The sequence below is a fragment of the Canis lupus genome, chromosome 11 (genome assembly GCF_003254725.2).
Source record: "Canis lupus dingo isolate Sandy chromosome 11, ASM325472v2, whole genome shotgun sequence".
NCBI lineage: Eukaryota > Metazoa > Chordata > Mammalia > Carnivora > Canidae > Canis > Canis lupus.
In genome coordinates, this window is record NC_064253.1 from 25,368,195 (window position 1) to 25,393,590 (window position 25,396).

Here is a 25,396-nt window from a genome sequence, read left to right on the forward strand (position 1 = left end):
TTCCCACCCCCACTTACATGCTCTTCCTCTATTGCTTGCTATTTCTCCAAAAATACTATAATAATTTAAAAAATAATAAAAACTAGAGTGAATGAGTTAAGTAAAACAAACTCATAAATAAATAGAACAAACTAGTGATCGCTTGAAAGGAAGCAGTGGGAGGTGAGGGGTTAAGAGGTAACAAAGTTGGGCAGCCTGGGTGGCTCAGCAGTTTAGCACTGCCTTCAGCCCAGGGCATGATCCTGGAGACCCGGGATCGAGTCCCACATTGGGCTCCCTGCATGGAGCCTGCTTCTCCCTCTGCCTGTGTCTCTGCCTCTCTCTCTGTCTCTGTGTCTCTCATGAATAAATAAATAAAATCTTAAAGAAAAAAAGAGAGATCCAAAGTTCTAGTGATAAAATAAGTCAAAAGGATAAAAAGTATGACACTGAGAATATAGTCAATAACATTGTATAACATTTTATGGTGACAGATGGCATCTACATTTATGGTGAACACTGCATAATGTATAGAATCATCAAACCACTATGTTGTACACCTGAAACTACTTCAACAGATCAACTTTATGTCAACTACAGTAATAAAAATTTTTTAAATAAAAGAAAAATCAGGTATGCAAAAAGGCAGGATAATATGACCAGTAATTTGGAGGAAAGAAACAGTCAATAGAAACAAATCCAGAAATAACAGTGATGATAGAATTACTATAAAAGGACCTTAAAGCTGCTATTATAAGTGATATAAACATATTTCAAGACATATTTCAAAAAGGGAAACATGAACATGATGAGTAGAGAAAGGAAAAATACATAAGAGACCCAAGTGAATCATGTAGAGATGAAAAATAATACTTCAAGGAAAGTATACTAGGTGGGGTTAATGGCCAATTAGACACTGCAGAAGGAATAGAGCTTAAGGACCCAACAATGGAAACCATCCAAAACTAAACACAGAGAGAAGACAGACTTAAATTTAGAAATTGAAGAGTACCTTGTTGAACTATCAAGTGGTATCAGGCAGTTTACCAAACATGTAATTGTTGGGAGTTCCAGAAAGAGAAACACTGGGAGGATAGATACAAAAACTAAAGCCATAGATTTGTCAAATTTAATGAAAAAGGTATAAAACCACAAATCTAACAATGAATCTCAAACAGAAGAAGCATTAAGAAAACCACACCAAACCAAATCATAACCCATCCTACTGAAAAGCAGTGATAAAGAGAAAATCAAAATCATAGAATGGAGGGACTCCTGGGTGGCTCAGCGGTTAAGCGTCTGCGTTTGGCTCAGGGCGTGATCCTGGAGTCCCGGGATCGAGTCCCACGATCAAGTCCCACCCTGGGCTCCTGCATGGAGCCTGCTTCTCCCTCTGCCTGTGTCTCTGCCCACCCCCCCCCCCCCCCGTCTCTCATGAATAAATAAATAAAATCTTAAAAAAAAAAAAAATCAGGAATCCCTGGGTGGCGCAGCGGTTTGGCGCCTGCCTTTGGCCCGGGGTGCAATCCTGGAGACCCGGGGTCGAGTCCCACGTCGGGCTCCTGGTGCATGGAGCCTGCTTCTCCCTCTGCCTGTGTCTCTGCCTCTCTCTCTCTGTCTTTCTCTCTCTCTCTCTGTATGACTATCATAAATAATAAATTTTTAAAAATCACAGGAGGGAAAAAAGGCATTATATACAAAGTAACAAAGGTAAGACTGACAGCCAACTTGTTCCAAACCCTCTTTACTCGAAGACAATGGAGCAATATTCTCAAGTGCTACAAACAAACCTTTTTTTTTTTTTAATCATTTTTATTATTTTATTTTTTTATGATATTCACAGAGAGAGAGAGAGGCAGAGACACAGGCAGAGGGAGAAGCAGGCTCCATGCACTGGGAGCCCGACGTGGGATTCGATCCCGGGTCTCCAGGATCGCGCCCTGGGCCAAAGGCAGGCGCCAAACCGCTGCGCGACCCAGGGATCCCCAAACAAACCTTCTAACCTAAAAATCATACCTAGTAAAAATATCTTTCAAAAATGAAAGTGAAATAGTTTGTCAGATCAAGAAAAGCTGATAGAAGTCATACTCAGCAGATTCATACTCTCTAAGGTAGTTATTCAGGAAAAAATCTGATACAGTAATGGAATTTGGATTTGCATTGAAGGAATGAAGAACTTCCTGTGTGATAAATATGTGAGTAACAAAAAACTTTCTATTTTTAATCTTTTTTTTTTTTTTTTTTAGATTTTATTTATTCATGAGAGACACAGAGAGAAGCAGAGAGGGAGCCCGATGTGGGACTTGATCCCAGGTCTCCAAGATCATGCGCTGAGCTGAAGGCAGAAAGATGCTCAACCACTGAGCCACCCAGGTGTCCCATAATCTTTTTAGAAGATAGTTGCTTAAAGGAAAAGTAGCAATGTAATGTGGCGTTTATATGGTCTATAAAATTAAAATATGTAGTAATAGCATAAAAGAAAGAGGAAATGGAAAAATAGTTTTATAAGAGTCTCACACTGTGTGTGAAGAAGGGTATAATATTTGAAGATAGACTGTGCTAAGTTAGAGATACTACAAACCGTAGAGCAAACAGTAACAAAGAGATATATATAGCTAATAAGCCAACAGCAGAGACAAAATCAAAACATAAAGCAATTAATTTTAAAGAAGTAGGAAAATGAAACAAGGGATGCCTGAGTGGCTCAGTGGTTGAGTGTCTGCCTTTGGCTCAGGTTGTGATCCTGGGTCCAGGGATTGAGTCCCTCATTGGGCTCTCTGCAGGGAGCGTGCTTTTCCCTCTGCCTGTGTCTCTGCCTCTCTCTGTCTCATGAATATATAAATAAAATCTTTAAAAAACCAAGAGAAAGAAAATGAAACAAAAACTGGAACAAATAAACAGATACACAGTATATCTTATATTCTGTTTTCTTGGGATGGGTATCACAATTACAAAAAATATCTAGAAAGAGGCAGCCCGGGTGACTGAGTGGTTTAGCACTGCCTTCGGCCTGGGGTGTGGTCCTGGAGACCCGGGATCGAGTCCTACGTCAGGCTCCCTGCATGGAGCCTGCTTCTCTCTCTTTCTGTGTCTCTCATGAATAAATAAATAAAATATTTAAAAATCCATATATCTAGAAAGGTCTTTGAGGGAGTGATAAAGAAATAAAGGGTGAAAAAAACACTGGACCTAGGTATAGGTAGAAACATCTTATGTATTGCAAAACTGAATTTTTCTCCCTAAGATCAGGAGCAAAGCAAGGTACCCACTTTTTTACAATTTAATTCAACACTAAGCTTAGTTACTAGCCAGCATGAAGAAATAAAAGCATATGCCCCCTTACCCCCCAGAAAAGGCATATAGACTAGAACAAAGTAAAATATTTTTTATTCTCAGGTGACATCATCTATATAGAAAATCCCAAGTACAATGTCTGGCTGGCTCAATCGGAAAAGTGTCTGACTCTTGATCTCAGGATCATGGGGACACTGGGTGAAGAGATTTGTTTTGGTTTGGTTTTTTAACTTAGTGGTCTTTTTTTTTTTTTTTTTTTTAAGATTTTATTTTTAGGGCAGCCCCGGTGGTGTTTAGCGCTGCCTGCAGCCTAGGGCGTGATCTTGGAGACCCTGGATCGAGTCCCACATCAGGCTCCGTGCATAGAGTCTGCTTCTCCCTCTGCCTGTGTTGTGTCTCTGCTTCTCTCTCTCTTTCTCTCTCTCTCTCTCTCTCTATCTATCTCTATGAATAAATAAATAAATTATCTAAAAAAAAAAGATTTTATTTTTAAGTAATCTCTACACTCACTGTGGGGTTTGAGCTCACAACCCCCAGATCAAGAGTCACACCATCTACCAACTGAGCCAGCCAGGCATCCCAGATGTAGAGGTTATATAAAAAATAGAAGAAGAAAAGAAAACCCCAAGAAATCTACAAAAAAGCTACAAGAATTTCGCAAGACTGCAGGACAAACTCAACAAAAATCAATTCTATTTTTATATGCAGTCAATGAACAATTAGAATTTGAATTTTTAAATCCATATAATTTACAGTAGTAGATGAAGGATGTAGGGATAAATTTAGTCAATATGCAAAAAGCGCATACCTTAAAAACTACAACATATTTCTGAGAAAAATGAAAAAAAGACTAAATAAATGCAGAGATGTGCCATATTCATAGAAAGAAGGTTGTGTACTAAGATGTCACTTCTTCCAAATTGATCTATTAAATGTAATTCAAATCAAAATCCAGTACACCTTTTTGTAGAAATTGACAAACTGGTTCTAAAATTTATATGAAATTCAAAGGAGTAGAATAATCAAAATAATTTTGAAAAAGAAGGAGGCAGTTGGAAGATTTTATATTACTCTTTGAGACTTATAAAGCTGCAGGAATCGAGGCACTGTGGTAATACAATAGAACAGAAATATACATACATATATAATTAACTGATATTTGACAAAGATGCCCCAATAATTCATTGGGGAAAAGAAAGTTCTTTCGAAAAAAATAGTACTGGAATAATTGTGTGTCCATACTCAAATAAAATGAACTTCAATTTTTACTCAGGCCATATATTAAAAGCTAACTAACTCATAGGCTTAGACATAAAAGCTAAAGCTATTAAAACCTTTAAAAAAATAAAACTATAAAACCTCTAGAAGAAAAAATAAAAGATCTTTGTTTCCTTGGGTTGGATAAATATTGCTTAGATAGGACACAAAAAGCAAAAGAAAAATTGGCAAATTTGAAAACTTCCACTTCACAAGACAGGTCAAGTAAATAAAAAGACAAGGCACAAATTGCAAGAAAAGATTGACTGATCCCATATTTTCTTAAAGGACTTGAATCCACCATAAAGACCTTTTAATGACTCAATAAGAAAACAACCCAGGGATGCCTGGGTGGTTCAGTGGTTGAGCATCTGCCTTCAGCTCAGGGCGTGATCCTGGAGTCCCCGGATCGAGTCCCACATGGGGCTTCCTGTATAGAGCCTGCTTCTCCCTCTGCCTGTGTCTCTGCCTCCCTTTCTGTGTCTCTCATGAATAAATAAATAAAATCTTTAAAAAAAATTTTTTTAAGTGAGTGAAAGATTTGAACAGATACTTTATCAAAGAAGAGAGATCAATGGAAAATAAGTACATTTAAAAAATTATCAGTATTCATTAAGAAAAGGAAATTTAAAACCACAGTGAAAAACCCATATATCCACTTGGAAGGTTAGAATTTTAGAAGATGACAGTTCCAAGTCTTGCCAAGGATATGGAGGAACTGGAACTCTTAAAAATGCTGGTAGGAATGCAAATTGGTGCCGTCACATTGGAAAACTTGTATGGTCATTTTTTTTTTAATTTAAACATAAATTTAACAAATTATCCACCATCCCACTTCTGGGTATTTGTGAAAAATAAAAATGTGTCCACACAAAAGATTATACTTGGATGTTTATAGCCCCATAATATTCATAATAGCCCCAAATTGGAAACAATCCAACTGTTCACCACCTGGTGAATGAGTAGTAAAAATAAAAGTAATAATAAAGTATATCCATACCATGGAATAGTACTCAGCCATAAAAAGGAATGAATTACTGATACATGAGTAATATGTATAAGTCTCAAATCATGCTTTTTGAAAGAAACCCAACACAAATGACTATACTGTATGCTTCCAGTTATATAAAATTCTAGAAAAAACAAAACATTAGTATTAGAAAGTTGATCAATGGTGGCCAGAAAAGGCTAGGGAACTTGAGGAAGAGAGATGGAAATGTTCTATATAACGATTGTGGTAGTGTTTATAACAACTGTATATGTTTGCCAAAATTCATTAAAGTGCACACTTTAAATTACTGCATTTTTTTATATGTAGATACAATAAAGAACAATCAGTGAAGCAGATTTTTTTTAAGTTATTTGTTATCTTTTCTGGCCCATGAGAAAATTGGCCTTTAGGATCTGAAACTCTGACTCACAAAGAGGAATATATCTTGTGACCCTTGTAAAATAAATGAAGTCATTTCATTTCTGTTTCAGAGACGGAAGAGATGGGTGATGAAGAAGTTTTCTCCTGGTTGAAGTGTGCAAAGGGGCAGTCCCATGAACCAGAGAATCTCATGCCCACACAAATCATCCCTGGCACAGGTAAGGGAGTTCTGTGTTAAATTTGGTGAAAGAAAGGCTCTGGCTGGCTCAGAGGAGTGGTGGCTCTTGATTTCGGGGTTGTGAGTTTGAGCCTCCACTGGGTGTAGAGATTACTTAAATAAATAAGCTTTTAAAAAATCTATTGAAGAAAAAAAACTTTGATGGGGAAAAGTGTTTTTAATTTAATTGAGGTATAATTCAGATACCATAAAATCTGGTGAAATGGTTTATCTCAGCCTGATTTTTGTTAAGCCTCCCCAGATGTTTCTGATCATTTGAATCTTGGATATGTGTTGGATATTATGCAGCCAGTGCACACACTTTGTCTCACCTTTCTGGTTGGATAACTTGGATAGTTTTCCACGTAACATTTTACATTCCTGTGCTAGGCAGGACCAGAATAGAAAATGTCCCATGTGCTTCCAGAAAGACCTTTAATTTTAGGTTGGTAAAAATCCAGCTGAAGCTAATCAAACCTCTTGAATCCTTGAAGAAGGGAGCTTAACAGCAGGAATGGATGGTCATGTTTATGTCACAGCCCCAGCTTACTTCAGTGATTCCTCCAGAAAGGCTGTGTCCAGCTCCCATACTTCCAATAACACATACACATTGAAAACGGTCAGTATACTGCCTGTGTTCTCCTCTGTGTGAGTGAGTGCTCTTTGGATCCTTGTGCAGGGAGTGCAGGGAGTGAGTGCTCTTTGGATCCTTGTACCCCAGGGCTTCCAAGCAGAAGAGTTCCCTCAGTGCACTGCTAAGATACCTGCTCCCTACTCATCTAAGCGTTGGTTAACGGTTCGGTTCGTGTTAAGTTTACATTGGTCTGTTTTTTCCCCCCACTTTCTCTTTTCTTTCTTTTTTGTTAGGTAAAATTTAAGTACATATATAAATCTCAAGTAAAAATTCAAAATGTTTACATGCTCCCGAACACTAAGGAATCTACTCCTAGAGTTTCTCCTGCAGGTCACCTTGTTAAAGTTTACTAGAAGAGGGAGAGAGTGTAGCTTAGTAGTTGAGTGCACAGAACTGGGGCGCCTGAGTGGCTCAGTGATTGAGCATCTGCCTTTGGCTCAGGGCGTGACCCCAGAGTCCCACACCTGGCTCCCTGCATGGAGCCTGCTTCTCCCTCTGCCTGTGTCTCTGCCTCTCTGTGTCTCTCATGGATGGATGGAGTACCCAGAACTTTGGGGCTGTGTATACCTAGGTTAAAGTATTAGTATCTCCATTTACCAACTATGTGTACTTCAGCAAATGATGTGTAAACTTCTCTGAATATCAGTTTCATCAACAAAAATTGGGAGTATGGGCTGCCTGGCTGGCTCAGTCAGCAGAGTGTGTGACTCTTCATCTCAGGGTTGTGAGTTTGAGCCCCACATTGGGTATAGTAACTACTTAAAAAACAAAATCTTCATGAACACCTGGCTGGTTCAGTTGTTAGAGCATGTGACTCTTAATCTCAAGGTTGTGAAGTCAAGCTCCACGTTATGTATGGGCCTACTTTAAAAATAAATTAATAATAATAATAAAATATTTTTCCAAATAATTAAGGATAAAAGCTGCTACCTCAATGAAATGTGGTAAGAGTTGAGGAAGATAATGTAAATGAGATCCTTAGGACAATACCTGGCACATAAAACATTCTGAGGCTTTGGTTTTTGCTGTCTTTCTTCCAGCTCTTTACAATATTGGAGACATGGTACATGCTGCCCGGGGCAAGTGGGGAATAAAAGCAAACTGCCCTTGTATTAGTCGGCAAAATAAATCTGTGTTGAGACCTGCTGTCACCAATGGGATGTCACAGGTAAAGTGGCATATGTGATTATATGTGATTATAAGTGAGAGAGACTACTACTTAGTACTGTGAAATGCCCCATTGTCACCTGTGTTGTCCTAGGCTACTGCAGGATATTTGAGGAATTAGGGGATGGAGAAGTCTATCTAGAGGGAGCCCCCAAAAAGTTACTCAGGTTTGAATTCCCTCTGCTTGGTATGAGTTTCTCTTCATTCATCTTTAAAAGCAATTCAGGAAGGGTTGCTAAAGAACAAAAAAAATTATCTGCATCTTGTCAAGATTTATACTTCAGTGTCCTTGTATAGGTGAAGTGTATAGAAAAGGTTACTGGGAAGGCAGTCCTATCTGTGTGCATGGTCCCTGTCCTTGTCATGTTAGGTACTGAGGACAGAAATATGAAGATTGGCCTGCTGAGCTGGGATCATTCTACCCTGAAAACAATCCCAGGCCTCCAGAGAGGCCGTGGTTTGCTCATTGCTCTGTCAGAGTGGAGGTCATTCCAGTTTGATGGTAACTGTTTTGAACAAGAGGCTGTTTCAAAAACACACGCACGTGCACACACATACACACCCCTACCTCCAAGGGTCTGGTGGGCTTTCCAGCAACACAACTAACACATGGTCAGTAGGAGGCACAGGAATTAAGGCTAACAGACCTCATGATATATTTTCAGTAGACTTTACATATTAGAGCAAATCATCTGGAAAATTCAGTAATAGAGTAATAAACATTTGTGGAGTAGTTATGTGTGCGAAACACTCTACTGAGCTCTTTGCATATACTATCTCACTTAATTCTTAGAACAGCTTTATGAGGTCACATTCTAATCACCGGTTTGCCATGGCAGAAATTGAGCCTCAGGCATGCTAATTAAATGTATTTTAATAACATTCTAAAATATATTATTTACTGTTATGCTCACTATTCTTTCCACAGAACCAAGCATAGTTTCTGTCACATTGTAGGACTCCTTAAATATATGCCAAATTAATGAATGAAAGAAATAGCAGTTTATGGGACAATTTCACATTGTTTTCCCAGACTATTTTAGTGTCAGCAGCTCTTACTATGCTTTTTTTTTTCCTACTCAAGGACAGCACTTTAACCATGTTGGCCTTCTGTGCTTTAGCTTCCTAGCATAAACCCTAGTGCCTCTTCTGGAAGTGAAACCACCTTCTCAGGTGGAGGAGGAACTGCAGCAGTAACATCAGAGACCGACCATGTTCCCAAAGCCGACAGCACTGACATCAGATCTGATGAGTCTCTGAAAGCAGAGAGTTCGGCTTCAAATAGCAATAGTGAGCTAAAAGCCATCAGGCCCCCTTGCCCCGACACAGCTCCCCCGTCTTCTGCCCTGCACTGGTTGGCCGATTTAGCAACTCAGAAAGCTAAAGAGGAAACAAAAGGTGAGATAAACACAAGCTTGTGCCCTGCCTGTGGGTGGAACACTTAAGTTATTCTGGGATTCTTCAGACTCACACATTACCATCCACATTGATGAAACATGCTGTTTGCTTTCTCTTGCTAATTGCATACAATGAGGGAGTCTCTTTCATTTTCTTTCTAGAAGTCGAGCTTTTTAAAGGCACATGCCTGGGCTCTACCCCAGACTTCTGTAGTCAGAATCAGTAGGAGATTTTTAATAAACTTACAGGTGGTTCTGTTAATTCAACCAGGGTTGATTTTAATGGGCACAAAGAGTCACCTGGGGAATTGTTAAAAATGCAGATTCCTGTACCCCACCAGAACTATTAAATGACAGTCTCTTAAGAGTACAATCAAGAATCTCCATTTTGAATGATCACTCTAGGTGATTCTAGTACAAGTGTTCTGGAGACCCCCTTGCGGAAACACTATCTTAGCAAGTGAGGGTGATGAAAGATGGGTGGGAACAAGACGGAATTTGAAACCCAGATCTGGGAAAGGAAGAAAGAAGTAGGAGAGCTTCTTGGCCATGATCCTGCTGTAGTCATACCTGGTCAGCCTTGGCCCAGACAAACTGTATGTAGTTTGGGGGTTAGGGAAGGGGAATGTATCTCCTACCTTCCTACTTGGCTGATTTTTAGGAGTCAGTTGCCTGCTGGATATTCCTTGTCATGCCTAATACTGTTACTGGTTATGTCCTTACAGAAGCAGGGTCCCTGAGGTCGGTGCTCAGTAAAGAGTCTCATTCACCCTTTGGGCTGGACTCATTCAACTCCACTGCAAAGGTCTCTCCGTTGACTCCAAAGCTTTTTAACAGTCTGTTACTGGGTCCTACTGCCTCCAACAACAAAACCGAAGGCTCTAGCCTTCGAGACCTCCTTCACTCCGGGCCTGGGAAGCTTCCTCAAACCCCCTTGGACACAGGCATACCCTTCCCCCCCGTCTTCTCTACGTCTTCAGCAGTAAGTGTGCTTTCTACAACTCTAGCTTTTGCAGCTTTTCCAAGGAAAAGCTAACCGACATCTGTTAACTGGTTAGAGTGTATATGGCTGACTTGTGTTCTCTACGTTGTCTGTCCAGCTTACAAGATCTTTCTTTACATTGGGTTTAGGGAACATTTGAGATCCTTTTAAATCGTGAACTTTTTGTGCTGTGTTAAGAAGTCAATAGAAATTGAGATATTGACATTTTTAGCAAGCAGAAATCACTAGTTTCTTGACAATAATGGGTATTAAAGTGTTTTTTTAACCTAGGCAGTACATTCATGCTAACTTCTCTTGGATATCTAATAGACACCTCAAACCTGACACGTGTAAGACCACATTCCTTCCTCATCTTCTGCCCATAAGCCTACTTCTTTAGTTTCCTCTCTTGGTCATGGGCATTTGCATTCTTCCTATTGCTTGGCCAAAAATCTTGGAGTCATTTGGTACTCTTCTCTCTCACATTTCACATCTAATCTGCCAGCACATCCTTTCAGTTTGGTCTTTAAAATGTATTCAGAGTCCACCCTTCTTTTTTTTCTTAAAGATTTTATTTATTTATTCATGAGAGACACAGAGAGAGAGAGAGAGGCAGAAACACAGGCAGAGGGAGAAGCAGGCTCCTTGCAGGGTGCCTGATGTGGGACTCAATCCCAGGACTCCAGGATCATCCGTGGGCCAAAGGCAGGCGCTAAACCACTGCGCCACCCAGGGATCCCCAGTCCACCCATTTCTCATTAGCTCCACCACTTCCTCTCCGGTCCAAGCCAACATCCTCTCTCTCCTGCGTGTTTGCAGTAAACTTCTTACAGGTCTTCTATTTCTTTCCTTTTCCACTCTGTAGTCTATTGTCAACACAGCAGCTAGTGTGATTCTTTTATATAAGTGATCTCATTGACATGATTGACGTCAGCTCTGCCTAAAATCCTTCAAGGGCTTCCATTCCTCTCATAGTATAAGCCTTTCAGTGGACCAGAAGGCTCCAAGCCTGTCTGTGCGTCTTCACTGCACTTCTCTGACTTCACCTCCCACTCTCCTTAAGATCTGGCCACACCCACCTGCTTGTTCCTTGAACATGATGGAGCAGGCTCCTTCTTCAGAGCCTTTGCCCTTGTCCTTTTCTTCCACCTAGTACAAACTTCCCCATTTACCCATGGGTCTGCTTCATCACCACCTTCATCTCCTCCCTCCTGAAATATCACATCTTATAAGACTTCTTAAATCAGTCTTTTTTTTTTTTAAAGAGTTTATTTATTTATTCATGAGAGACACACACAGAGAGAGGCAGAAACATAGGCAGAGAGAAGCAGGCTCCATGCTGGGAGCCCGATGTGGGACTTGATCCCAGTACTCCAGGATCACGCCCTGGGCCAAAGGCAGGTGTTCAACCACTAAGCCACCCAGGCATCCCTTAAATCAAGTCTTTTTAAAGTCCATCTCACTCCCATCCTCTATTTCTGTTTTCTCTGTGCTTAACTATTTTTTCCATAACATTCCTTACCATTTTTTTTAATATTTTTTTTCAATTTTTATTTATTTATGATAGTCAGAGAGAGAGAGAGAGAGAGAGAGGCAGAGACACAGGCCGAGGGAGAAGCAGGCTCCATGCACCGGGAGCCCGATGTGGGATTCGATCCCGGGTCTCCAGGATCGCGCCCTGGGCCAAAGGCAGGCGCCAAACCGCTGTGCCACCCAGGGATCCCTCCTTACCATTTTTTATTTATTTTCTATCTTATCTCTCCTTAAAGGACTTTTGACGTTTCTATTTGCTTCTAAATTGCTAGTGTCACAGTTTGATACATATTAGGTGTTTGGTAAGCATTTACTGAATAAAAGAATTCACAAGAAAAAAAAAAAAAAGAATTCACAAGATACAAAACTTAAATGGTAGAGTGAAAAGTCTCCTTCCCATCATCCTCTCCCAGCCACCTGTTTTCCTTTCTAGAAGTCAGTCATCATTGTTTCAGTGGCTTAACATATATGTATAGTTTTTCCCCCTCTTTTGACATACATATTCTACACTTTGCTTTTCTGTTTTCAGTTTGTATTCTCTTTGAGATCATTTCAAGCAAGTATATAAACATGCTTCTCGTTCTGTTTTATAAGTAATGACTGAAATTCAATGAGCTGTGGGTGGTTAAGCCCTGTATGATAGGAGTTATTTGTTTTTCTTGGATTTGTGACTTTTAAAAAATTACTTTTGGCTCTGTTTTATTGTACGTGCTCTGACCGTCAGTTCTTTTTCTTTTTTAGTTTTCCCAGGAAGTTACATGATTACATGTACTCTGTACAGATAATGATTAGTGATACGTCAGGCATAGGAATATCAGGTTTACAAAAGCCCTCTCAGTTCTGTGACATTAGGTATGTCACTTTGTTTTCTGAGTCTGAGCTTTCCCAATACCTGGAAAATGTGAGAGATTCTCACTTGGATGATAAGCAGGGGAAGAATTGGGATTAAGAGACTTCTCTCAGGGGATCCCTGGGTGGCGCAGCAGTTTGGCGCCTGCCTTTGGCCCAGGGCGCGATCCTGGAGACCCGGGATCGAATCCCACGTCGGGCTCCCGGTGCATGGAGCCTGCTTCTCCCTCTGCCTGTGTCTCTGCCTCTCTCTCTCTCTCTCTCTCTGTGACTATCATAAATAAATAAAATAAAAAAAAAAAAAAGAGACTTCTCTCAGAATATACATTTCCAATTGGGTACTTTGTCCTTGGGTACTTTGGTTTACCCCTTTATTGGGGTATACTCCCTGGTTTAAAAAAAACACTGCCTTGATAAATTACTTTATTGTTTAATTGAAGTGTTGTATCCTTTGGGCATACTGGCTAGAAAAAAATTCATAACCTTCAAAGTCAATGAACTTTTCGACTCAGTTACAGTATTTTGTGAGCCCTGTGGTCTCCATGCAAATCCTTAATACTAGGCTGGATGCCAAAGTTATTTCTTAGGTCTCTAGTTTCCTGAGACAGAAGGGATCTTTCTGTACTTTTCTTTCATAAATGTAAAACATAACATGAAGGAGAGGGAAATTTAAGATATCAACTTTAGGTATTTCAGTAACTTTTATGAGATTTAGTGATGTAAATTAGAACTCCCTCTCATTAAGACAACTGTTGAGACAGCTTTATGAATGCTCTTGTCATGATGCCTCAATCAGACTTACCCAGTGGAATTGTGTGTGACAGGGAGTGAAGAACAAGGCCAGCCTACCCAACTTCCTTGACCACATCATTGCCTCAGTGGTAGAAAATAAGAAAACCTCAGATGCTGCAAAGCGGGCCTGTAACTTGACTGATACCCAAAAAGAAGTGAAAGAAATGGTGATGGGGTTAAATGTTCTGGATCCCCATACCTCTCACTCATGGCTCTGTGATGGCAGACTTCTCTGTCTTCATGACCCCAGCAACAAAAACAATTGGAAGATCTTCCGGGAATGTTGGAAGCAAGGCCAGGTAAGTAAGAATAAGTGGTTACCCTGGGCCAGCTGGCTGCTTGTCCACCACAGCTGCCAGGATACTTTCATTTCTGTCTGGGAGACTTTTTACCGGGGAGATTAAAACATAGTAAGTTCGTTGTAGACAGCCTTGCTGCTTGGATTTTAAAAATATCAGAAGATTCTTAAATATATATTGTGGTTCCTTATATTGCTAACCTGTGTAGCTCTGTAGTTCTTAAAAGGGCAGTTGATATTTCTGTGAAGTGGTGATTTGCTATTAATGACACCTTTAGAGGACAGTCCTTAAGTGTGACATAGGGGTACATACAGCAAAGGTGGTTGGAAGTGTGTGGTGCTTTTCTAGGTAAATATTTCAAGGCCACACAAGTTTGAGTAATAATGTGATAACACTGAGTAATGTTTATACTTTAGCAGGTGCTTGAGAAAGGGGAAGGTTATGGAATTGTCCATATAGTTTTTCAATCTATATATGAGGACTTAGTCTTAAAAGTGGATTTGTCAGCTTTTGTTCTCTCACCCCAAAATAGTGGTAGATACCAGAGCAACAGGGACGCCTGGGTGGCTCAGTGGTTCCTGCCTTCGGCCCAGGGCATGATCCTGGAGTCCCAGGATCAAGTCCCACATCAGGCTCCCTGCATGGAGCCTGCTTCTCCCTCTGCCTATGTCTCTGCCTCTCTCTCTGTGTGTTTCTCATAAATAAACAAAATATTTTAAAAAAAGATACCAGAGCAACAGAAGTGATTTCTGTGGCATGCCTCCCAGGGTGAGAATCAAGAATAATGATGGAGTAGAAGTAGTTTCCATTTCCTGCAACTGCCATGTTCAAAACTTGAGATTCTGAAAGTAGCAAAGAACAGTAAATCACCTTGAAGAAGTAGAGGTTGTCCTCAGGAAACCTATTCTGTCTCTTAGCCCTGAGCTAAAAGCATTCCTAAATGGTTCTGATTAGGATATTTTTGTTTCTGCAGCCAGTGCTGGTTTCAGGGGTACATAAAAAGCTCAAGTCTGAACTCTGGAAGCCAGAAGCCTTTAGTCAGGAATTTGGAGACCAGGATGTGGACTTGGTGAACTGCAGGAACTGTGCGATAATTTCTGATGTGAAAGTTCGGGATTTCTGGGATGGCTTCGAGATCATATGCAGTAAGTAGCTTTGATAATGGCAAACTGAGCATCTATATTCCCAGTCATGCCCCTGGATTCAAATTATATCCTCTTAGGGGCAGGGGGCTTGTTCTGTCCTGATGCCAACCAGGTAGCTCCCATGGCAATCACATGGTGCGAGAACATTAAGTACATGCTCCCATGGGTTGTGTGGAGCACTTTCATTGAGGAATGGGGCTGTGGAATCCCTGTGAGATGGAAAAATATAGCATGTACTGAAGCAGTGGGTGAGTAAAACAACACTCAGTTATGATAAGTTACAAGTCTGAAAATAAGAAATTAGTCTCCTAAAACTTTTGATCACTGAAAAATCAGGCAGCAAATTGTGGGAGTGCTTTCTATCTTCCAGAACGATTAAGATCAGAAGATGGGCAGCCAATGGTGCTTAAACTCAAGGACTGGCCTCCTGGGGAAGATTTTCGGGACATGATGCCAACAAGGTTAGTGGACTACAGTGAGTCATCTTAAGACACTTAGGCCTTGCTGAAGCATCGCAAAGTAATTCTAGAAAGGGGAACTTTGCCTCTTTGCTTTTTTCCCCTGTAATAAGCAAGTCATCTTTCCTGATCTTTTGTAGGTTTGAAGATCTAATGGAGAACCTTCCTTTGCCAGAATATACCAAACGAGATGGCAGGCTCAATCTGGCTTCTAGGCTGCCCAGCTACTTTGTAAGGCCCGATCTGGGCCCCAAGATGTATAATGCCTACGGTATGAGGGATAAGCCATAATTGCCCATTTTGGACACTACTGTTCCCCATTTTACCTATAGAGGGAGATAGTTAGTTAGGGTCATGTGTAGAGATAATAGAGGGCAAAGTGACAAGTGCTAGAGAAGTTAACAGTGTCCAGGATGGTTTGGGGTTCTGTTTATTTTGTTTTAGAAGGAGGAGGGGCGCAGGGAGAAGGAGAGAGAGAATCTCACACAGACTCCCTGCCCAGCACAGAGCCCGTTGCAGCACTTCATTTCATGACCATGAGATCATGACCTGAGCCAAAATCAAGAGTCTGTGGCTTAAGACTAAGCCACCTAGGTGCCCCTTTGTCTTTATTTTATATTTTAATTAATTTATTTATGAAATTATTTGATTGATTTCAGAGCATGAGCCGGGGGGCAGGGAGGAGATGGGGGGTGGAGAGACTCTTAAGCAGACTCTGTGCTGAGCATGGAACCCCCATTCGGGGCTTAATTTCATGACCCTGAGATCGTGACCTGAGCTGAAACCAGGAGTCTTAACACTTAACTGACTGTTAAGTGGGCACCACCCAGGTGCCCCTGTTTGGATTTTGGTTTGTTTATTTTTTAAGATTTTATTTATTTGACAGAAAGAGAGAGAGCACAAGTAGTCAGAGTGGCAGGCAGAGGGAGAAGCAGGCTCCCTGCACAGCAGGGAGCCCGATGTAGGACTCAATCCCAGGACCCTGGGATCATGACCTGAGCTGAAGACAGACATTTAACCGACTGAGCCACCCAGGGACCCTTGTTTGTTTGTTTTTTTAAGATTTTTTTTTATTTTTAAATAATCTTTATGGGATGCCTAGGTGGCTCAGCGGTTGAGCATTTGCCGTTGGCTTGGGTCGTGGTCCTGGGGTCCTGGAATCAAGTCCTGCATCAGGCTCCCTGCAGGGAGCCTGCATCTCCCTTGCTTGTGTCTCTGCCTTTCTCTCTGTGTCTCTCATGAATAATTTTTTTAAAATAAAATTTTTTAAAATAATAATAATCTTTACACCCAACATGGGGCTAAACTTGAAACCCTGAGATAAAGTCACATGCTCTACCAACTGAGCCAGCCAGGCACCCAGGATGGTTTTGAATGTGTTTGCTTTTGTCATATTGATTTGTGTCACATCTATAACTTGTAAATCTCCAGTAATTGGAAAGTTTCCTCTCAAATATTCTGTGCAAGAAGGCATGATTCTTAGTTTTTAAGAGACTTATTAACCATGAAGAAGGGACTCCTAGGTGGCTTAGTGGTTGAGCATCTGCCTTTGGCTCAGGTCATGATTCCGTGGTCCCAGGATCGAGTCCTGCATTGGGCTACCCACAGGGCGTCTGCTTCTCCCTCTGCCTATGTTTTTGCCTCTCTCTCCCTCTGTGTGTGTGTGTGTGTGTGTGTGTGTCTGTCTGTCTGTCTGTCTCTCTCTGTGTCTCTCATGAATAAGTACATTTTTTAAATCTTAAAAAAAAAAAAAAAGGGGCAGCCCTGGTGGCACAGCGGTTTAATGCCGCCTGCAGCCCAGGGCATGATCCTGGAGACCCTGGATCGAGTCCCACGTCAGGCTCTCTGTATGATGCCTGCCTCTCCCTCTGCCTGTGTCTCTGCCTCTCTCTCTCTCTCTGTCTCTAAGAATAAATAAATAAATAATCTTTAAAAAAATAATAATAATAACAGTGAAGATGTCTGAGTACCATGCCACCCAGGCTGCTCTTTGTGGAGTCATAATAAAGTCCTAAATCACTGTGAAAGCCAAGTCAGTAAGGCCTGTATCTGTTTTGCTTTTATTTATTTATTTTTTTAAAGATTTTATTTATTTATTCATGAGAGACACACAGAGAGAGGGGGAGCACAGAGACACAGGCAGACACATGTAGGGAGCCTGATGCAGGACTTGATCCCGGGACTCCAGGATCACATCTGGGACAAAGGCAGGTGCTAAACCGCTGAGCCACCCAGGGATCTCCGTCTGTTTTGCATTTTTTTTTTTTTTTTTTTTAATTTTTTAGAGAGAGAGAGAGGCAGAGACACAGGCAGAGGGAGAAGCAGGCTCCATGCACCGGGAGCCTGACGTGGGATTCGATCCCGGGTCTCCAGGATCGCGCCCTGGGCCAAAGGCAGGCGCCAAACCGCTGCGCCACCCAGGGATCCCTGTTTTGCTTTTAAGGAAGAGATTGTTGTGGGGGATGATGGATCGGTTCAGTGGCCAAATTTAATGATAATGTCAGCTGAGCTCAAACTCAGTCTTAAAATACTAGAAAAGAGATGAGAATGATTTCTTAATGAACAGACTTCATTCTCCCACTGTTACACATTTAAGAACATCTTTGAGTATGTTTGCACTTGTAGGGTCTTTGTGGATTTTTCACAATATTACCCTTTGACTTTGCATATCCTCCTTTTCCCTTAGGCTTGATAACCGCGGAAGATAGAAGAGTTGGCACAACAAATCTTCATTTAGATGTGTCTGATGCAGTTAATGTGATGGTGTATGTTGGGATCCCCATCGGGGAGGGTGCTCATGATGAAGGTATGATTTCTAGAAGCCACTACTTCATGATGATGAGCTTTGGCCTCGGAAGTAGAATCAAATGTCTTCCTCCTCACTTAGGGCAAGTGGCTTTTTCTTAACTCTCTCCCAGACCTAATATGTACTATACGCCCAGTGGATGTTGCTAGATGAAAGGAGGTTTTGGGGGAGAGGAGTGGTACTCGTGGTACTTGTTTATCTTTGGTCAGAGTCATTCTCTTTCTGGGAATGCTTCCTTTTCCACTGAGTGGAAAGAGGAGTGAAAAAGGAAGAGCTAACCGTCTCACTCGATCATCAGCCAGATAACCTTCGAGGCAACAGATGATAAGGCCAGCTTGCTGGCACAGAATTGAAGCATCAAAGGGATACTTTGCTGCATATGTGCTGCCATCCACCTCAATGTAAAATTAATATGCGTTAATTATGGACATCTTAGAAAACAGAAAATTTTAAAAAAAATAAGTAACTCAAAATCTCTTGGTTCAGGGATTATCAGTGTCATTATTTTGGTATATTTGCTGCCACACATTTGCTTTCAATGCTACACATCTGCAGATCCTTCCATTATGTTGTCCTTTAAGGGATTATAATAGACAAGCATTAGAAGCTTACCCTTTTAACTTGCCAGAGAAGTTTTACATTTCATGGCCTTAAATCCATAGAACCCGGGGTTCCCTGGGTAGCTCAGTGGTTTAGCACCTGCCTTCGGCCTAGGGCATGATCCTGGAGTCCTGGGATCGAGTCCCCCCATCAGGCTCCCTGCATGGAGCCTGCTTCTCCCTCTGCCTGTGTCTCTGCCTCTCTCTCTCTCTCTCTCTCTCATAAATGAATGAATGAATGAATGAATGAATAAATAAATAAATAAATAAATAAATAAATAATAATAAATAAATAATAATCTTTAAAAGAAAATCCATAGAACCCTAGAGTTTGAAGAGATCTTGAGAAAGTATATGGAGTCTATCGTCTTATAGTAAGAAATGACCTGCAATTTGAACATAAGATGTGGCTACACAGTTTGAGCAGGAAATATATATATATATATTTTTTGTTTTGTTTTGTTTTTTAAGATTTTATTTATTCATTCATTTTAGAGAGAGAGAGAGAGGCAGAGACATAGGCAGAGAGGAGAAGCAGGCTCCATGCAGTGAGCCCAATGTGGGACTTGATCCTGGGACTTCAGGATCACGCCCTGGACTGAAGGCAGGCACTAAACTGCTGAGCCACCCAGATATCCCAAGGAAATATATTTTAAAAGAAAACTCTAGCTCCAAAAAATGCTGAGTTTCCATTAGGTAAGGAAGATTTAGGGTTGCTGTTCCTGTGCATAGGAAGCTTAGACAAATATGAGTTTTGATTCTTTGATTCTCTTTTATATTATTCCAGAGAAATGGAGACTAGTAGAGACTAAACTTGTTTGTATTTGATATTTCACTTTACTCAGAGGTACTGAAATGGCTGGTTATGTTGAAAAGTACTTTTGCTCTTTTCAGAGGTACTCAAAACAATTGATGAGGGGGATGCTGATGAAGTGACAAAGCAAAGGATTCATGACGGAAAGGAGAAGCCTGGTGCTTTGTGGCACATCTATGCAGCCAAGGATGCAGAAAAGATCCGAGAGTTACTCCGAAAGGTATGCCCCTGGGTAGGGTCCCAGCTCCCAGATCAAGGATCTGGGGTTGCTGCTGACATAGCCTGCTTAGGGTTTCTCCTGTGGAGTCTCTTGGCTTTAAAGACCTGTACTTTGGGATCCCTGGGTGGCGCAGCGGTTTGGCGCCTGCCTTTGGCCCAGGGCGCGATCCTGGAGACCCGGGATCGAATCCCACATCGGGCTCCCGGTGCATGGAGCCTGCTTCTCCCTCTGCCTATGTCTTTGCCTCTCTCTCTCTCTCTCTGTATGACTATCATAAATAAATAAAAATTTAAAAAAAATAAAAATAAAAAAATAAAGACCTGTACTTTTTGTCAAAAAGCCCCGAAGGCCTGAATCCACACCTGGAAGATGTTGAATAGAATAAAGCAGAAGATTTGGCCCATTAGGAACATTGGTCCACTAAGCTAGATTTATTTATTATTAAAAATCAATGTATTGATTTTTCCATCTTTGGGATTGGTTATTGCTTCAGGTTGGAGAAGAGCAAGGCCAAGAAAATCCCCCTGATCATGACCCAATTCATGACCAAAGTTGGTACCTGGACCAGACCCTCCGGAAGCGACTCTATGAAGAGTATGGTGTGCAAGGCTGGGCCATCGTTCAGTTCCTGGGAGATGCTGTCTTTATACCTGCTGGAGCCCCACACCAGGTGGGTTCCACTTGGTTCCATGGGCTTCCCTATTGCTGAGTTTCTTAATAATTTGGCAGTAGATGTGAGTAGCTGGATTGGACAGACCGTTCTTAAACTGCAACTTATTTTCTACTTTTTAGTTTTCTTCTGTGTAATTTTAAATGTACATTTAAAAATTAAGGGATAAAAATAAAAATTAAGGGAGACCATTTTTTAAAAAGTGTGAGTCCCAGCTCACCAACCTGTGCCACACGTGTTTATAGTCTCCTCTTCCTGCCTTCTCAGAGGTAGCATACTATTAACAGTTTGGTGTTATTTCTCCAAATCGTTTTCTGTGCAGTTACTAACATTTTCATGTATAAATTTATACTTGTAATTTTTCTGCATTTGTTTTTATGAAAATGGAATATTTTAAGTATTTCTCAAGTTTGGGGGGTTTTTGTTTGATTTTTCAACTGTATCATAAACATTTCCCAGGTGTTGCTGACTCTAATGGCTCTTGTGTGGCTGTACTTTCCCCTCCCAGGTGCACAATCTATACAGTTGCATAAAAGTAGCAGAAGACTTTGTATCTCCAGAACATGTAAAGCACTGTTTCCGCCTGACACAGGAATTCAGGCATCTCTCTAACACCCATACAAACCATGAGGATAAACTGCAGGTAAATAACTCCCCCTTTACCACACGGTCTCCTCGTCTCCTGCTCGGCCACAACCACAGAACACACATTTTGCATCAGTCCTCGTCACATTTTCTTTTAAAGAATACTCCTGTTTTAGCCTGCTCATTTCTGCTGTCACCTGCCATTTCTCAGCCCCGGGAGATACAGTATGTGAATGCTGATAACTGGCCAGACCGACTTTTCCCAGTCAGGTGGCGAAAGCACTGTGGCATCCTGCTCTAGGCATATTTCCAAGAAGGGCACTTCCCCTGAGCTGCTTCTCACAATACATTTCTGTGCAAATTCAGTTCCGTAAAGCCCTACTAGGACTGCAATCCATGTCCCTCGAAGTATTGGGTGCTTTAGTAGCATTTAAAAAAGAAGGAAGCCAGATTCCCCAGGCAGAACTTCAGCAACCTGCATAGGCAGTGTCTCAGCCTCCCGCTGGTAGATCCAGTCACCTTCAGCCCTGATCTGATCTTTTTTGCTGTTCCTTTTAAAAAATATAGAACATTTCAACCATAAAAGTTCAATCACATTGATAAATAGATAACACTGATACCATAGAGAAAGTGCAACTCTGCAGGCCTACATATTTCAGTCCTCACCTCTGTTAGTCTCTGCCTGTCACATGTCACCTTCAACACTCCCAGGCCTCTGGCACTGTTTTATTTTTTTGGTAGTATTTTTCAGTAACCAGTTATGTATTTCATCTCTTTGTTTCTATCCCTGTAAGCTATTTAAGTTCCATGAAGGCAGAGATTTACTGTTTTATTTCACTGGTGTTTCCTAGCACAATATTTGATACATAATAGGTACTCGGTAAATATTTGTTAAATTATTACAAAAATGTAATAAAGAGGACATCTGAGTGGCTTAGTGGTTGAGCATCTGCCTTAGCTCAGGTCGTGATCCCCAGGTCTTGGGACCGAGTCCCACATCAGGCTCCCCAGAGGGAGCCTGCTTCTCCCTCTGCCTTGTGTCTCTGCATAAGAGAATAGCAAAAGGGGGCTTGTGTGCTCATCACTCAGCTTAAGAATTAAAGCATCCTGTACACAGAGATGTATAACATAACACCTATAGAGCACTACATTATTGAAGCTTCCATGTACCCTTCCCTGTTCTGTCTCCTTACTTTCCCTCCCCAGAAATAATCACTATTTTGGTTTAAAACTCTCTTTAACTTGTTTGCTTTATTTTAGTGACTCTTAACTGTTCCTTCCTGCTTGATGTATAATATGTCTTCCTCTTAGACAATTAGAAAATACATACAAGCACAAAGGGAAAAAATATCCAATAATCCAACCTGCCCACTGTTGTTTTAGTGCATTCCTATTAGCTCTAGGACCTTAGGACAGGTTCTTAACCACCAGGCCTCGGTTTCTTTAGTTTCTCGTCTGTAAAAATAGGGATAATAATAGAATGGACCTCATAAGGTCATATGGTAAGGATGAAATGAAAGTCCATGTAATAAACTTAGCAGTAGGGGCACTTAGGTGGCTCAGTTGGTGAGGCATCTGCCTTCAGCTCAGGTCATAATTCCAGGGTCCTGGGATTGAGCCCCGAGTCAGGCTCTCTGCTTGGTGGGGAACCTGCCTCTCCTTTTGCCTGCTGCTCCTCCTTGTGCACTTAGTCTCTCTATCTCTATCTCTATCTCTATCTCTATCTCTTGCCCTCTCTCTGTTTCTTCCTCCTCTGTGTCAAATAAATAAGTAAAATCTTTATTTAAAAAAAAAAGCTCAGCAGTAGTGCCCAACACTTAAACTAAGCACATAGATGAAAGTGATTATGAGCCTTTCAAATGATTTCATCATTCTTTTTAAAATACAGACCTTATATTCTCTGTGATTTGTAAATTGTCTTTGGGATTGATTTGGGAAGTATGCAGTCCTGGCTGAGGGGCTTCCTCACTGACTAGTAGGCTTTATAGGCTGTATAAAACACACATTTTTGTTTGAGAGTATAATATAGGGCTGACCTGAACTGACTGGTGATTGCTCTCTCCAGGTGAAGAACATCATTTATCACGCAGTGAAAGATGCTGTTGGCACCCTCAAGGCTCACGAATCCAAACTGGCAAGGTCTTAGGCATGGAGAAACTCCAGACTTCCTGTGAAGCAGGTCTTTCACTCACAACACATACAGGGAACGGCGGGCTACTCTGCTGGAGCAGAGGCCCTTCACTTGGAGCCAGTGTGGTCAGTATTACAAACTCTCCAGCCACTCTTTCTACGCTGCCTCAACACTGAAGGTTGACACAGGAAAGTCGCACTGTTCACACACACAGTTTCAGACTCCAAGCCGAGGGTGCCATATCCCCATCCTGTGGTCTTTTGGGACTCTGAATTGCCTGAACATTGCTGGGCTTTCCTGCACATTCTCGTGACTTGAGATCCACGGAAACCGGGAATGTGGGCACACCTTTCTTTTCTTTTTTCTCTTGTGCCTAGTGAAGTGGGAATGTGTTTGGAGGTAGGGGGAATCACACAACTGGTACAAGTAGGGGCTAACTGCTTAAACATGCCCGGTGGAAGCCTGACAGTGTCTGCACGTGACCTCTGACACAGCCTATCCCAGGAGATGGGGTGAAGCCATTCCCCACAATCTCTCCCGTGAACACTGGAGTCTTGCAGGACCCAGGGAGAATCCACTGCTTTTCCCAGGAGGCTCCAGGATTAGGAAATGTGTGTATTTAGTGAAAAATAGGTTTGTAGTGAAATAGTTACTATTTCATGAAAGTAGATATTTTTAGAATTTTTGAAATACCACAGTTGTTTTCCTGGATTATGAGGAAAGGCACATTACATTTAGTCTTCCTTTCGATAAAAATCTTTGAAGAAATATGATTTTTAGAACTCAACTACCCATTATAGCACAAAATCAGCCAAAGCAGAATTTTTAAAAATTGGCTTTTTAGGATTCTTTTAGTTTCTTCCCCTCCCATCTCAGTCCTATCTTGAGGGAACAGCCAACTGAGAAAGAACTTTGTCATGTCTGAGCTGTGCTGTGTTTTAAGAATACACACACTGGTGACACAAGAACCATTTTCACCTATTACCAGCGTTCCCTTGGAACTCCTCTTAACACTTCCAAATGCGAAGAAAAGTTTGATTTCCTACATGAGGCTTTTTGGTTTTTTGGGTTTTTTTTGTCCAGAAATATTTTCAGCAAAACTTTCCAACTCTGTGGAGTTTTATTAAGAATTTATTTGAAAATGATGGAATTCATTGGCCCATAGATACATTGGAAAATGTATCTATCTTCTTTCCAGCTGTACTGTAGTGCCCTGCAGGCTTGTTTATATGTTCACAGTTACTTTTTTTTTTTTTAATAAAAGTCATTTACTGTAGAATACTTTTAATTTCACTTTCTGTATTTTAATTTTGTTGAAGGGCTGATTGGGATTTCCATGTTCTTATTAAAAATCTAACAAATCAGTTTGGAGTGGACTGAATTCTTTATGAGCCAGCCATTCTGTAAAGGCAGGTGGAGTACAGGTAGAGGATGGTTTGTTTTCAGATCTTTATTACATTGCTGCTTCCGATTACCCTTTGCTTCCTGAATTTGTGCCTGTTTGAGAGAGGGAAGTGCCAGGTCATTGTGGCTTGTGGGTTTGCGGGGGGAAGGAGGAGGTGGGTGGTGAAGGGGAAAGGTCACTTGAGTTAGAAGGTGGGAGAAAAGATGGGTTTTCCATAGTTTATGCTGTGTGAATGGAATGGGAAAGGTGAGGTCTTGACCTTCCGGAGGCAGTCAGGAGTGAGCGAGATGGGGCATGGCATGAGCAAGGTTTTGGGCAATCAGTAATGAGATTCCTCAAAACAGGGGGCCTGGCTGCCCACATATGAAACATGTGGTCCTGTGTCCACCTCTGAGTTGGTGGAAAAAGACCCAAATGGCAATTTTTTTTTTTTAAGTCAAGCAGCAATTACAGTGACTTGAGAAGTGAGGATAAACTACATTCCAATTAGAAAAGGCCTTTTGAAGAGGAAATTGTAAAGAATAGCAAGAGAGGTCATCAGAGGCTGCTTCTCCAGACCCTGTTGGAAAACATCTTCCAAAGTGTTTGAGCCTGGAAATACAATTATCAGGGTGGAAATAGACCATTGTGTGGTTCAAGGATACTAAGTTTGAATAGTACCATAACCGAAATACAGAGCTCTAACCGTGTCCTTTCAGCCTGGGTGGGCACGGGTCGAGGCTGTGATCACCAGAAGACTTACACCTCCACTTAAAGAATGCAGAACCTTTGAAATGGGACAGGAAAGGAAA

General features: G+C 41.2%; 1 protein-coding gene across 4 annotated transcripts in view; it reads left to right on the top strand.

Annotated features, from left to right (window-relative positions):
* KDM3B (lysine demethylase 3B) overlaps window positions 1-24,564 on the top strand; it is a 76,535-nt gene extending 51,971 nt beyond the window's left edge. For 3 of the 4 annotated variants that reach the window (XM_035696626.2, XM_049091829.1, XM_025433437.3), the window contains 13 exons: window positions 6,013-6,120; window positions 7,794-7,921; window positions 9,042-9,318; window positions 10,043-10,299; window positions 13,506-13,772; window positions 14,746-14,917; window positions 15,288-15,378; window positions 15,516-15,646; window positions 18,062-18,181; window positions 19,675-19,814; window positions 20,308-20,484; window positions 20,993-21,127; window positions 23,135-24,564. In XM_035696626.2, the coding sequence (XP_035552519.1) occupies window positions 6,013-6,120; window positions 7,794-7,921; window positions 9,042-9,318; window positions 10,043-10,299; window positions 13,506-13,772; window positions 14,746-14,917; window positions 15,288-15,378; window positions 15,516-15,646; window positions 18,062-18,181; window positions 19,675-19,814; window positions 20,308-20,484; window positions 20,993-21,127; window positions 23,135-23,215 (2,084 nt within the window). In that variant the 3' untranslated portion in view covers window positions 23,216-24,564. Of the gene's footprint in view, window positions 1-6,012; window positions 6,121-7,793; window positions 7,922-9,041; window positions 9,319-10,042; window positions 10,300-13,505; window positions 13,773-14,745; window positions 14,918-15,287; window positions 15,379-15,515; window positions 15,647-18,061; window positions 18,264-19,674; window positions 19,815-20,307; window positions 20,485-20,992; window positions 21,128-23,134 lie in introns of those variants that run through there. The other variant, XM_049091830.1, reaches the window with a different exon arrangement.
* Window positions 24,565-25,396: the final 832 nt, after the last annotated feature.